This window comes from Hyaena hyaena, unplaced genomic scaffold, assembly GCF_003009895.1.
Source record: "Hyaena hyaena isolate Hyena2069 unplaced genomic scaffold, ASM300989v1 scaffold_944, whole genome shotgun sequence".
In the NCBI taxonomy this organism is placed as follows: Eukaryota; Metazoa; Chordata; class Mammalia; order Carnivora; family Hyaenidae; genus Hyaena; species Hyaena hyaena.
Genome location: NW_024081577.1, coordinates 244255 through 257920, shown reverse-complemented (window position 1 = coordinate 257920; position 13666 = coordinate 244255). Strand labels below are relative to the sequence as shown.

At 43.3% G+C, this 13666-nt stretch overlaps 1 protein-coding gene across 1 annotated transcript in view; it reads left to right on the top strand.

Moving 5' to 3' along the window:
- The window catches only part of B3GLCT (beta 3-glucosyltransferase), a 118943-nt gene that overhangs the window by 19825 nt on the left and 85452 nt on the right, over positions 1-13666 (top strand). Inside the window, exons 3-4 of the mRNA XM_039221122.1 lie at positions 5075-5114; positions 11001-11110. Of these exons, the coding sequence (XP_039077053.1) occupies positions 5075-5114; positions 11001-11110 (150 nt within the window). The remainder of the gene's footprint in view (positions 1-5074; positions 5115-11000; positions 11111-13666) is intronic.

Below are 13666 nucleotides of genomic sequence, written 5' to 3'. Positions count from 1 at the left end.
CCCAGGCTCTCTTCTGGGTTCCTGGTTCCTGCCATTGACCCAGATTCTGACCTCCCTCTGCTTTCAGGGGGAGCCTGCCCACCCGGGCTTGTGCTCCAGGCCACAGTACTGCCACAACCATGGCCTTGTACTGGCTTCACCCTGCAGTTTTGCCCGCTTACACCCTGTGGCAGCTTGTGATGTTGTGTCCTCTGTGATGCGGGGTTAGAGTTGGGCACTGTGGTTCACATCCCTTCTCCAACACTGAGACGTTGTTGCCCCTCTGTGCCTCAGCTTCCTCATCTGTAAGATGGGATAATAAGACCGGTATCAAAAGCTGTTTTGAGGATGGTGTGTGTGCGTGTGTGTGTATGTGTGTGTCCACCACTTAAAACAGTGCCAGACCCCACCTGATAGGACAGCAAGAAATATTTTATGCAGCCTTTCCAAGCTGAAACCTAAACAAATCAAAGTAAGAAGAGGAACCATAGGCCTTACTGCTTTTATCAGTGAGATTTCTTTTATGATATAGGTTGACTTCACATGAAGGAAGGTGATGATGGAAAGAGCAGTAGGTAACAAGTATTGAGCATTTTCTTTGGGCAGACGCCATCCTCAGCATTATAGTACCTAATGAAACTCCCACAACACCCCTGTGCTATAGGTCTTGTAATTATTATTCCTGTTTTACAGATGAGAAGCTGAGGCCTGAGCTAGTAAGTGGGGGCAAGGGGGCAGAATTAAAACACAGGACAGGCTTCCAGCCGAGACCTCTGATGGGCACATCCTTATCAGTTCATTTTATTCGAAAGACCCAGTGGGTGGCGGTTGTCTTTGACCCAGTACAGGATCCCGTTTTGCTTTCTTCTTAAAAGATTTTTTTTTTATTTTTTTTAATTTTTTATTTTTTTATTTTTTATTTATTTCTAGGAGAGAGAGAGAGACAGCGTGAGCAGGGGAGGATCACAGAGAGAGGGAGTCACAGACTGAAACAGGCTCCAGGCTCTGAGCTGGCAGTCAGCACAGAGCCCGACGCGGGGCTCGAACCCACGAACCGCGAGATCATGACCCAAGTGAAAGTCGGACTCTTAACCGACTAAGCCACCCAGGCGCCCCTCTTCTTAAAAGATTTGATATCAAATTCTTTTGAGGAGGTTTATCTTCTTTTCATGAAGATTTATAAACTAGGCATTACATGTGTGGATTGCAAGTGTTCTAATCTGTCATGACTTAACAAACAAAACGTGTATCAAAGGGAGACTTGGGATTGTCTTTTCCCGGCCAAGGTAGGAGCTGTCTGTGGGGGTAGATGCATTAGTAACCAATCTCTTTCCTATCTGAATAGTAATTCAGTTGACTTCTAAAACTTTGACAGTGAGCACATTTTGACTGATATTGATAGTGTAAGAAGTGTGTGGCAGCAGAGATAATAAAACAAACCATGTGTTTCTTCCGAGAAAGAACCAAGGCTTTTCATGAGGGAAACTGGAGACAGAATTCTAAATGTCCTGTCAGTTTGTTCATTTAGTCTAATTTTCTTTCTCAAAGGGGAAATTTCTCAAGACCATTTTAGATCCATTCAGTTCACTTAATTCGACCATTCTTGGATGTTTTCGTTTTACAGTTTACAAATTGGGCCGTTTGAAATGGTTAATCATTTCCGATCTATTGTTTTCAGCCAGTTGGAGCTGTGGTGTTTAATAGCAAATGGAAAGATGTGTCATTTTGGTTGATTTTCTTTGGTTTCACAAAGAGATGTAGTAGGAAGTCCAGTTGGTTTCCAGCTTAAGTTACTCATTCAGGAAACACTGAGTTCAGCGTTTTTTGTTTGTTTGTTGTTTGTTTGTTTTTTAATCTTTCAGTTTATTGTTTAAGGTGACTCTTGTCATGGGTGTCATGGTGCTTTCACCTAGTGCATGTTTCCTGAAGAATACCTCTGGAGGAAGACAGGGTGTGCACTATCACGTAGGTGTAAGAAATGAACGTTGGGAAGAACTCAGAAGACCTGGATTTTCCTGTCTCTGGTTCTGTGGCAAGCATGACCTTGGATTTAGGGCAAATTCTTTACCTTTGCTGAGGCTCTTTTGTCTCATTTCTTTAAAGAAAATTTTTTTTATAGTTTATTTATTTTTGAGACAGAGACAGACAGAGCATGAGCAGGGGAGGGGCAGAGAGAGAGGGAGACACAGAATCTGAAACAGGCTCCAGGCTCTGAGCTAGCTGTCAGCACAGAGCCTGATGCGGGGCTCGAACCCACAAACTGCGAGATCATGACCTGAGCCGAAGTTGGACGCTTAACTAACTGAACCACCCAGGTGCCCCATGTTGTCTCATTTCTAACAGGGGAGCATTGGATTGGATCATCTCTAACACTCTCTTTTCTAAAAATTATGGTAGGTGCATGGGTGGCTCAGTTGGTTAAGCTTCTGAGTCTTGGTTTTAGTTCAGGTCATGGTCTCACGGTTCATGCAATCGAGTCCCAAGTTGGGCTATGCACTGACAGCGCAGGGCCTGCTTGGAATTCTCTCTCTCTCTCTCTCTCTCTCTCTTTCTCTCTTTCTCTCTCTCTCTCTCTTCCCCCCCTCCCCCCTGCCCCTCCCTTGCTCTCTGTCTCTTTCAAAAATAAATAAATGAATAATAAAAAAATATGGTAAAATATACATAATATAAAATTTACCATCTTAACCATTTCTAAGTGTACAGTTCAGTAGTGTGAAGTGTCTTCACACTGTTTGTGCAAATAATCTCTGGGACTCTTTTCATCTTATGAAACTGAAACTGTCCCCATTAAACAGCTCTCTGTCCTCCTCCGTTGGCCCCCAGCAAACCCCCTTCTACTTTCTGTTTCTATGAATCGGATTTCTCTATAAGTGGAACCATACAGTACTTTGGCTTTTTGTGCTGGCTTATTTCACATAGCGTGATGTCCTCAAGGTGCATTGGTGTTGTAGCATGTGACAGAATGTCCTTCCTTTCTAAAGCTAGATGATCTTCCATTGTGTGTATATACTGTATTTTCTTGACCCACTCCAATGCTACTTTTAGATCGAAACTTCCGAATTTTCCATGACCCTCATCTGCAGGCCACAGCTGTGGACCGGGCAGCGTGGCCAAGGCAGGGCGGCAGTTAAGGGGGAAAACCAGGTGGTGTCTGGTTCTGAGGCCGGTGCTACTTCTCTAAGGGCAGGCCATTCTCGGGGTTAACAGTGGCATTTAGAGTATGTGAAAGATGCAGTGAGTCTTTTTTTTTTCTTAAAGAAATAGTTTTATTATTAAATATGTTTGGGAAATACTGGTCTAAACAAATTTACAAGACTGTTTCTTATGGGATTATTCACAGTCTTTTTTTTTTTTTTTTTTTTTTTTACAAATAGTTTATTGTCAAATTAGTTTCCACATAACACCCAGTGCTCATCCCCATGAGTGCCCTCTTGCATGCCCATCCCCCCTTCCCCCTACATCCATCAGTTCTCAGATTTTGTCAGCATTCAAGAGTCTCTCATGGTTTGCCTCTCCCCTTCCCCCACCATTTCCCCCCTTCCTCTTCCCCTTGTTCCTCAGTTCAGTTCCTCCTAATCCTCCTATACGTGCAAACATATGATATCTGTCCTTCTCGAAGATGCAGTGAGTCTATACCTGCTAACTTATGATGCTGACCAGGCTTTGGGTCAGCACAGTTAGAGAAGTGGCTGGAGTGTTCCAGTACTTTTTAGTGGGTTTTTCCAAAAAGTCCATGTTTTATCAAGATCAAGTGAAGTGTCACTGGATCCTGAGACATAACAAAGGAGTCCACAGTGACTATGGGGTTCTTCTCCACTTAGTGGTATTTCTGTTCTTGAGACAAAGATCATTTCAGGAAATGCTCCCAAAGGTAGACAGCCCCCTGTGTTTTGCTCTCTCTCCTCTGTGTCTATTGTTTCGGTCTCTTTGGCGTTCTGAAAGAATGCGTCTCTCTGTGGCTGTATCTGGGCTTTTAAACTGTTCCAGTTTTGTTGGGAAAGGCTCACAAGTACATTTCTTATGAAGTCTGTGAAGAAAAAGGAAAGATATTTGCCACTGTCCAATTGTTATAATTATAGCAAATGGCAGTCAAAAGCAGAAAAGGGCAATTAGAGAGAAAATTCCTTCCTGTCTGCTAGAGAAGGCAATGAAAATGGCAGATTTAGCTGCTCGTACTTTGTACTTTGTCAGAGAAATCTTTTTTTAAATGTTTGTTTATTTTGAGAGAGAGAGTGTGTGGGGGAGCTGGGGAAGGGCAGCGAGTGTGGGAAAGAGAATCCCAAGCAGGCTCCCCGCTGTCAGCACAGAGCCCAACGTGGGGCTTCGTCTCATAAGCCATGAGATCATGACCTGAGCTGAAATCAAGAGTCCGACACTTAACCAACTGAGCCACCCAGGAGCCCCGTCAGAGAAATCTTTTAGGAGCCCCTCCTCTGATCTACCTGGGATCAGGATCAGGTATTTCTGTGCTCCCATCCGGATTTCTGTGTCCAGAGCTCTGTAGCTCTAAGAAGCCCCTTCTTCTGTGCTCATGAAGTCTTATGGACCAAAGGCTGAGTGCCACTTGGGGTCTTGCTTGGGCCCCCAGTGCTGCTACTCAGGTGGGAGAGAACACGGTGGTGATATTCTGGATGACGGTATGTCTGAGCCTGCAAGATGATAAAAGCCATAATTAGTGAAGCTCATCTTCATGAGAAACACACACTGCCAGCACCGATACTGTCTCTGTTTTGTTTGCCATGCTTTCAAGTTTACAAGATTTTAAGTGAACTCTCCCAAGAACACTGTGAACCAGTTAAGTGTCAGCTCCATTTTACACAGGAGGAAAGAGCCCCAGTCAGTGACTTGCTCAAAATCATGTAAGAACAGGGCAGCCCCGTAGGAGGCCCCTGCCAAGATGTGGAAGTGCGTCATTGCTGTTCCCTCTCCCGCCTAAGTTTTTGTCTGTTCCTTAGGAAGCATCACCAAGCTCTCATTGTCAGCGTCTCCCCCAAATGTTGCTGTGTACCATACATGTTTACTTGGTGTTTTGCTAGCTATGGTATACGATGACCCTTATCTGACTTAATCTTTTTCTCTTTTGTCTAAAATACAGAATTTGGAGAAAGGTGTTATCTCAAGGAAGAGTGACACAGGTAAGTCATGATATTTTCCCCTTAACTTATGAGTATGTACCCAGGTACGTTTCTTATAAATTGTATTTCGGTGAGGTGAATTTCCCCTTCTGATTTTATTTATGAGATGAAGATTGCTGTGAAAATGTTCTGATCTCTCACGAAGACATGAGGAGAACACTTACTGACATAGTGGCATGTGATTTGTATTGGAAACGACAGCTAATAGGTTAGATTTGATGTCCTTGACCACCATTTGTTGAGTTTCCAGTGAGGGCAGACAACTGTGCCCGGTGGCGGCTGTGGGGGCCATGGAGATGAGAACGGCACAGTGTCTGATGAAGAGGCCCCCTAACCTCTGCCTGGAGCCAATTCCCTGCTTGTTGACCTGCACACCGGTTTTCCCGAAGGTTAGCTTGCCAGCCACGTGCCGGCCACATCTGTCAAACTCATCCCGAGAACCCTGGTGGAGAAGCAACGACTTGTGTCTTTGTGGGCCCCCTGTACTTCCATCCCAGCCCAGAGTCACCCTGACATGCACTCCCTTTCCGGATATTGTAAACGTCTTTAAAAATGTGACCATGATGTCACAGTTGGCTTTTTTTTTTCTTGTGCTGTGTGAAATACGCCTCAGTGTGTTGATGAGAGCACAAGGCTGATGTCTGCACGTGGGGTCTCTTCCCAAAGGGTGTGAATGTTGCCGATGTCAGTCATCCCAGGGTAGGCCATGGAGACCTACACAGTGTGCCTTGGACAGGAGGGAAAGGGTACCCTTTCCTTTCTAGGCCTTCGTTTTTTAAGCCTGGGTTCTGTAGGGTCTAGGTGGCAGGCACACCGGGTCGTATGTGCAGAATGGCCTGTGCTGGGGCCCGGCATGCAGGGGACCATGGGAGCACAGGTGGGAGACCTCAGCTCTGAGACTGGTGTATTTAAGGAGTCCCTTTGGGTCATTGCCTCTTCTTCTTTGTATTACGACACCTGTATGGCCCAGCCACGCCTCCCCATGTGGAGATGTTCTCTCTGCTGTCAACCCCTGTGGATTTGGGCAATTGTTTATTCTATGGGAGCTGATAGGGCTCCTTGTAGAAAATAGTTATTAAATGAACAAATGATGCTAGTCTGGGACATGGGCTTGAAAGTACAGAGGGGAAGTTACCTGGATAAGTAAATCGACATCCTTGCAGTTATAAGTGATGAATCTGGGTATAGGTACCTTGGTATTTATATTTGCAGAAAAGATCCAGGAGGCATATTTGCCACAGTGTTAACATGGGTCTGCAGGACCCGGGTGGGGGCCTACAAAAGCAGCTCTCGCAGAAGAATCGGAGTCTCGCCACCCTCAGGCCTGGGCCGCAGGCTCCTGCGGCAGGTGGCTGGGTTTCTGTTGGCTCCCGGCCTCATCAGTAGATTCATGGGTGACAGTTGTTCTCACCAAAGAGAACACAACTGGAGTGGCTCTTCACATGTGTGTGTGCGTGCACATGTGCGTGAGTATTTAAGGCCGCTAGCTCTTCAGCTTTTATCAGAGGAACACCACACTATTCCTCATCGTGATGAAATCCATGTTTCTAGATGATGTCTGAGGTCTAGGAAATATTGGTGCTTAGTAGAGTGTTTGGCACATGACAGGTGCTCAGCAGCTGAAGAATAGAGAACTTTTATTTTCTTTTTCCTTCGAAGAATTATTATTTCTCCCTCAGAGATCTTTTCTCACCACCTTCTTGGTTTTGTCACCTTTCCTTAATGGGCAGCTTACCCTTGGCCTCAGAACCACATGAGTTCTTTCCTAGCCTTGACTCACTTCCTTTCCTTCCCTTGCTCGCCCACTATGCTCCTCATTATTGTCAGGCACTTAGTGTACAGTCCATTTCTTGTACCTTCCGGGAGGAAGGTATGAAGATCTATCTTGAGTTGTGACAGTGTTTGCTGATGGCAAATGGTGGTTGAGTTCAGAGAAGTTTGAGCGGAGTGATAGGGAACCAGTAGGGTTGTATTAATCAGCTCCACTGACTGGGCAGGGGGAGCTTAAGAGTCAGAGGCAAGGGCAGTACAAGCAGAGAAGACCATGGCCACGGTGGGCACTGGGGTCTAGACTCAGCCAGAATGTGACCCAGTTAGGGGGGCTTAGGATGTCTGTCAGCAAAATATTCTTGCAGCTGATATAAAGAACATCAGTAATTTATGGATACAAGTGATTTTCAGCACCTAACTGTGCTAGCCTGTTTGTTTGTATTTCCTGGAATGGAGGTGGGGCTAAATGGCATGTCAGTGATTTTCTGTCATTCATTATCCACAGGGTCTTAGGAACTGGGTTGGGTGCATCCTTACTTTTCCATCTCATCACTAGTAACTGCCCCAGGTGCATCTGATTTCTCAGCCATATCTAACTGCTTCTGTTTCCAGGGCCGTGATTCCACTTGCTGTCTGAACCTTCACTGTTCCCTCTGTCGAGAAGGTCCTCCTACCTCTTCTTGGGCATCCACAGGACACAGTGTCTCCATCCTTTCTTCTGGGAAGGCCTCACTCTGGGGTCCCAGATGGCTCAGTGGCCTTTCCCCAGTTTGATAGCTGTTAATCTCTAGATCCACCCTCTTAGTGTAGCACTTAAGTCCTTCATGATCAGATCTGGCTGAGTCAGCCTCCCTCTCTAGACCCAGCTTCCCTCTCTAACTTCATCATGGACTGTTCCCTTCATCTTTTTCTCAGAGATGCCTGACAGATTCCCTGGTCACCTACTCCTGACGCTGCAGAGATAAGGCGGGCTGTGGGCTCTAATAACTGCACTGCCTTCTCTGCCACTGATCGGCTACTTCTGTGCCTGATTCTGCAGAAAATTGCTGCATTTTATTATTTTCATTAACAAAGTTTTAAAAAATTATTTATTTTGAGAAAGAGAGAATGCAAATAGGGGAGGGGGAGGTGGAGGGAGGGAGAGGGAGAGGAGGAATCCCAAGCAGTGTTCACACAGTCAGTGCACAGAGCCTGACATGGGGCTAAAAACCTGCGAAACCGTCAGATCATGACCTGAGCTCAAGTTGGATGCTCAACCTCCTGAGCCACCCAGATGCCCCCCAAATTGCAGCATTTTAACAGGAACTCAGGAAAGGCCCCTTTCCAGGAGTTCTGCTTGCACTTGTCCCCCATCCTCTGTGCTCTCACAGTTCCTGCTCTTGGCTTTGTATTAGAATGGCTGCCTTCTGCCTTCCGAACTAGGCTCAGGCTCTTACGAGTTGGGACTGTGCTCATCTGGTCTCTGTGTGCCAGAGCCTTGCACTCAGTACAGGCTTCCAGAGGTTTCCTGGATGAGTGCACCTAGGACGCGTGATCAAGGCATGAGAAAAAGGAAGGTGATGATTTCTTAGGTGCAGAAAAAACAGCTCATAACACAGGACTCTGGTATAAGCAGAAGGGAATAACTCACTTTTTTTTCTTCTTGCAAAGCCTCTTCCCCATGTGGAGGAACTGTTGTCTTTGTGGGTAGAGTGGGAGTTTTGCTGCTATGGTAGAAGAAATGGCAGGAGCTGATTACTGCAGGATTAACGTTTTGACAGATGGATTTGCTCTTTTAAAAATTATCGTGAACATACAGGAAGCTACAAAGAGTAATATAATGACATCCATGTAGTTACCACCTAGTTTAAGAAATAAAACACTCCTAACACAGTTGAAGCCTTTCTACCATTATCTTGATTTGATGTTTATATCATTCTCATGTAATCTTTTATATTTTTACATCATATATGATATATATATGCATATATATAGTATATATCCATCATATATATTTGTGTTTATCTTTTCACAAACCGTTGATTTATATGGTTATTCCTTTGTAGCTTGCTTTTTATTTTTTTCAAGTCTGTACAATTCATCTATAATATCCATCTGGATTGATGCATCAAGTGCTAGTTAATTTTTATTCCTGTATAGTGTTCTACTTTGTATATTTTGTTAGTAGGTTTTTGAGTTGCTTCAGATTTTTCCTTTCACACAATCCTGCTGTGAACTCTCTTGTTATATATCCTTGTTTACACATATGCAAGTTTCTCAAGGATGATTAGTAGGAGTGGAGTTTCTGGATCATTGCGAATGTGCATCTTCAGCTCTATTAAATTTTGCAAAAAATCATTCTCTCAAGTTTATTCCGTTTTTAACAAAAGTAAGTCTTTATCACTCCTCTTTTGATATGTCACTTACATTAATGTTTCACATGTAGTAGATTGAATACTACATTTCAGCTGAAATATAAGACCCGTTTAAGGCTTATCTATGTGTCCTATTTATAGAGCCAAGAAGCTGATTTAAAATAAAGGTAGGTATGTGGAATGTTCATATTTATATAAATTCCTACAGGAAAAGAATTAGGTCACATTCAGGTTGTTGAGCATTTCCTTTTAAATTTTTTTATTGAGTTTTAACCAAAGAGCATTTTGTATTATTTTTAGGATCTGGATGGCTCACTGTGGAGCTATTTGTTGTATGAATATTTGAATGAGTGAATAAATGAGTGGAACTATAGAACTGAACATAAGAGTAATAAAATATAATGGAATAAAATTTAAACCAGATTATATCTCTGAGTCGAGGTGTTAAAGGGACAGGGACACGGCGGGGGTTAGGTCCCCATGTTCATTGCTGGAAGCCTGGCTGGAGGCAGCAGTTTACGAGAAGTCTGCCTTCTGCCAACACCCCTGTCTGGTGGCAGGGTGCTGACACAGTGGCCGTTTCTATCTGTTACTTTATCACAAGCTCAGAACCTCATGTGCTGCTCCGTTATGGGGACTGGGCAGCCATCTTTACCGGCAAGACCTCCGACGTTCTTCCCTGGGCAGGTGAGCCTAGCATGCGAGGTTACTACTTACTGGCCATTGTAAGGAAGTTGGCCACTCTGAGGTGAGTCTCTAGAGGGCTGGCAAAGATTGCCAGTGTTGTTGTAGATGGACTTTTATGCCACACTTCTTGCTAACGCCCTGCTGCTGTGGAATTATGGCTGTTTTCCTGGAGATAACACTTAATTCTGACTAGGTGCCTTGTAAAGCAGGGTAGAGATGATTGAGTTATTTATTTGCAAGCTCTTGTGAACTCACAGGACAGAAGCAGCCACTGTTGAATGTTTCCTTAAAGAGTCATCCAGAACATTCTTGAGATAGTATATATATCTTCTAGGGCTGCTGAATTGAGGTGCCACCAATTGTGTGGCTTAAACAATAGAAATCTGTCTCTCAGTTCTGAAGGGTAGAAGTCTCAGATCAAGGTGTGGACTTGATCCACCTCCTATTCTGAGGACTTTCTCTTTGGCTTGTATATGGCTGTCTTCTCCCTGTGGCTTCATATCATCTTCCCTCTGTGTATCTGTGTCCAGATTTCCTCTTTTTGTAAGGACACCAAATTTCAGTTGAGTGCTCCCACTAATGACCTCACTTTACCTTGATTACCTCTGTAAAGACCCAGGTCCGGATAAGGTCACATTACGAGGTCCTAGGCATTAGGACTCCAACATATGCAGTTTGGGGGACACATTTCAACCCACAACAGTAACAGTACAATGTAGGATAATGTGGGAATTGTTGGAAGGCTCGTTGCAAACAAGATTCTCAGCTACAGGGGAGGCTAGTGTTCTAGACATTTTCATACTTTCTCACATTTACAGTCATTCTTTCGACAGATGCAGGCATGGCTCACAGTTTGTTACCACAAGGTTGATCTAGGACAATGAGCTTATTTACCTGCTCACTTCCAGCGAGGATGTTTCAGAGATCAGTGTAAAAAGAGATTTTGTCACTATGATTACATTTAAATTGATTTTCCCCCCTAGGAGTTTATGGCCTGAAGGCTTGCTTTGTTTTTAAGTTTATTTCAGTTGTTGAAAAATAAAAGCTGAAAACTTTTTTTTTTTTTTGGTTCTAGATTTAAAAGGAATTGTATTTGTCATCCAGAGTCAAAGTAATTCTTTTCATGCAAAGAGAGCAGAACAGTTAAGACAAAGCATCTTAAAGCAAGCTGCAAATCTTACACAGGTGGGTAGTGATGGCTGGGGTGTCTGCTAGTTATTTATTTGTTGATACATTCATGTTTTCCAAAGCACTTTGTCTATAGAGAATTAGTTTCATTCAGATGAAAAAAACTCTTCTGACTTGTTTTGCTTATTTAATATTGACTGGTGTTTAAAATGCTCTAGTTAATTCCTAATGCTCAAAGCATCATCTTCTAAATTCTTATTTTGTTAAATTTAAGAGACTTATGTAATTGTGTAGGATTATTGTGGTTTTGTCATAGAGCATGAGAAAAAGAAGTGGAAGGAATAACATTTTAAAAGCGGGTCTTAAAATAGCAGAGATAATTAATGTTTAAAATTTTAGTACCAGGTTCTAAGGCAATTTTCATGTTGAAGTAACTGTCATTAACCTTAGTGTGGTGTTTCCTCCATGAGTCTCTTAATCTGTTTTTTAATTGGATATCATTAATTGAACTTTTGAGTTGATTTGTAATGTAATATCCAAGAAGGATTACAGAGAGAAAGATAGGCACATGCAGGTACATCTTAATAATGTTTAAAATAGGCATGAACTGAATCTCACGCTGTTACGAATAATGCTGGCAGTTTGAGTAAAGGAAGATCTACTTTCTTGTCTTACCACAGAGGTGCTTTCTTCTTTAGCCAAGCAATAAATAAATAATAAATAAAATTCCTCCAAGCCTGCTCGCTACACCACATTACCATGGCCTTCAAGACAGAAGTGCTTGTCTGCAGATAAATGCCATCCCTCAGCTCTCTCAGCAACGCTTTGACAGGAAATGTGCTTTCTTTCTGTTGGTGGGTGCTGGGATAAATAAAGGATTGGAAATATCAATGGAAAAATTAGCAGCCTTAATGGTATTCAAGGCAGAGATGCTGCTGAGAATAAGGTTTAATTGTGCTTAATCCTTAAATGCTTTACGTATAAAATTCATCCAACCTTCCAGCATCCTCGTGAGGATGGGTCCTTTGTTTCCCTGCTTGGAGCATCGTACCTTCTTGAGGGAGATGAAAGACTTGCATGCCAAAAAGCAGATTTTTTTGGCGGGGGGGGGGGCCATGTAACTAGCTATAGAAGCAGTTTGGTGAGTTTCAAATTCTTCTTTGTCTGGAAGCCCAACTTTTGGACATTTTCTTTTACTAAACCTTGTCTGATTTCATCAGAGAGGTAGACGTACAGCAACCTTGACTGGCTGGCCTTCTTTGCTCTGGTGAATGCACTAGCAGAGTGGCCAAACCAAGGCTGCATCAGGGAGGACGGGGAATCGTGAGCCTGCATAATCCCTCAGTTGGGTCCAGGCAGGCATTAGTGGAATCTGGCTCAAGTGGGCCTTGGCAGTTACCCCAAATTGTGTCATCAGTGATGACATCAGGACAGAGTTATGTGTGGCTGACTCCTGTATGAATTCAGAGAATGTCTATCCCTATGTCACCATATGTGTCCTTGTTCTCAGAAATACCTTCCATCTTACAGAGGCAGAGTCATAGGTTTAGATTCTGTATCTTCCCTGTTTACTCCAGGGTATCCAGCTTTTGCTGCCTCCATAAGTACCTTCAACCTAGAGGGCAGTCAACATACAGCAGTTGAAATGAATCCAGAGGAAACTGAACAAATTAAGATGAAAACTTCCTTTGAGTAAATTATTTTATCCATTCAAAAATTTTTTGTTTCTTAAATTGATAGTGGTCACTCCCTCTCCTCTTAACTAGAATAGCTATTTGATTTCTCCCAGCGAAACCACAGAGTGTAGGGAAATGAGTAGAGTAAAAATTGAGTATGAGTTTGTGCTAGGAAAATGTGATCTCATGGGTGAGTGAGTCTTTCGGGGACAATATGAGAGAGAAGAAGAAAATTCACTTGACTGCTTTAACACAGACCACAAAGCAATGACTTAAGGAAGGTGGAGATGTACTTCCCCTCACAAATAGTCCAGCTGGTGGGTGGGCTGGAAGTGGGCAGTTCTACTCCAGATAACTTCTGTTTTGTTACTTTACCATGGGCTAAGTTGTCTTCTCCTCACCGGTGTGGTTGGAACAGGTTTACCACCACTATATTGGCCTTCCAGTATGTGGAGGACAATCAGTTTCCTTCTAAGGATGTGACCTTGAAGTTGTACAGGTCACTTCCCCTACATACCATTGTCCAGAACATAATCACATGGCGCACTTAGGCTGGGAAGGGTAATATCTCATTGGCGGCCTTTGGATCCAGTCAAAACTCAAGGAGTTCTTATCGCTAAGGGGAAGAAGTGACAAATTGACATCTCTGCTAATGTCAGGATTTTGTTTACACATCTAGGACTCACCTAGTCAGTAGAAGACTTTATGTATGAAACTCTCATTCATTCATTCATTCATTCATTCAGTGTTTACAGAGCAAAGTACTGGATATACAGGCATCAACAAAGCATAGGCCTTGTACTTGAAGAACCCACAGTCCGGGGGAGACAGGCCCATAAATGGGCAAATTTAAAGCAAGGTGGAAATGCAGAAGCACAAGGTACTGCGTGATTCCACTTATACGAAGTATATAAAATAACCAAATTCATAAAATCAA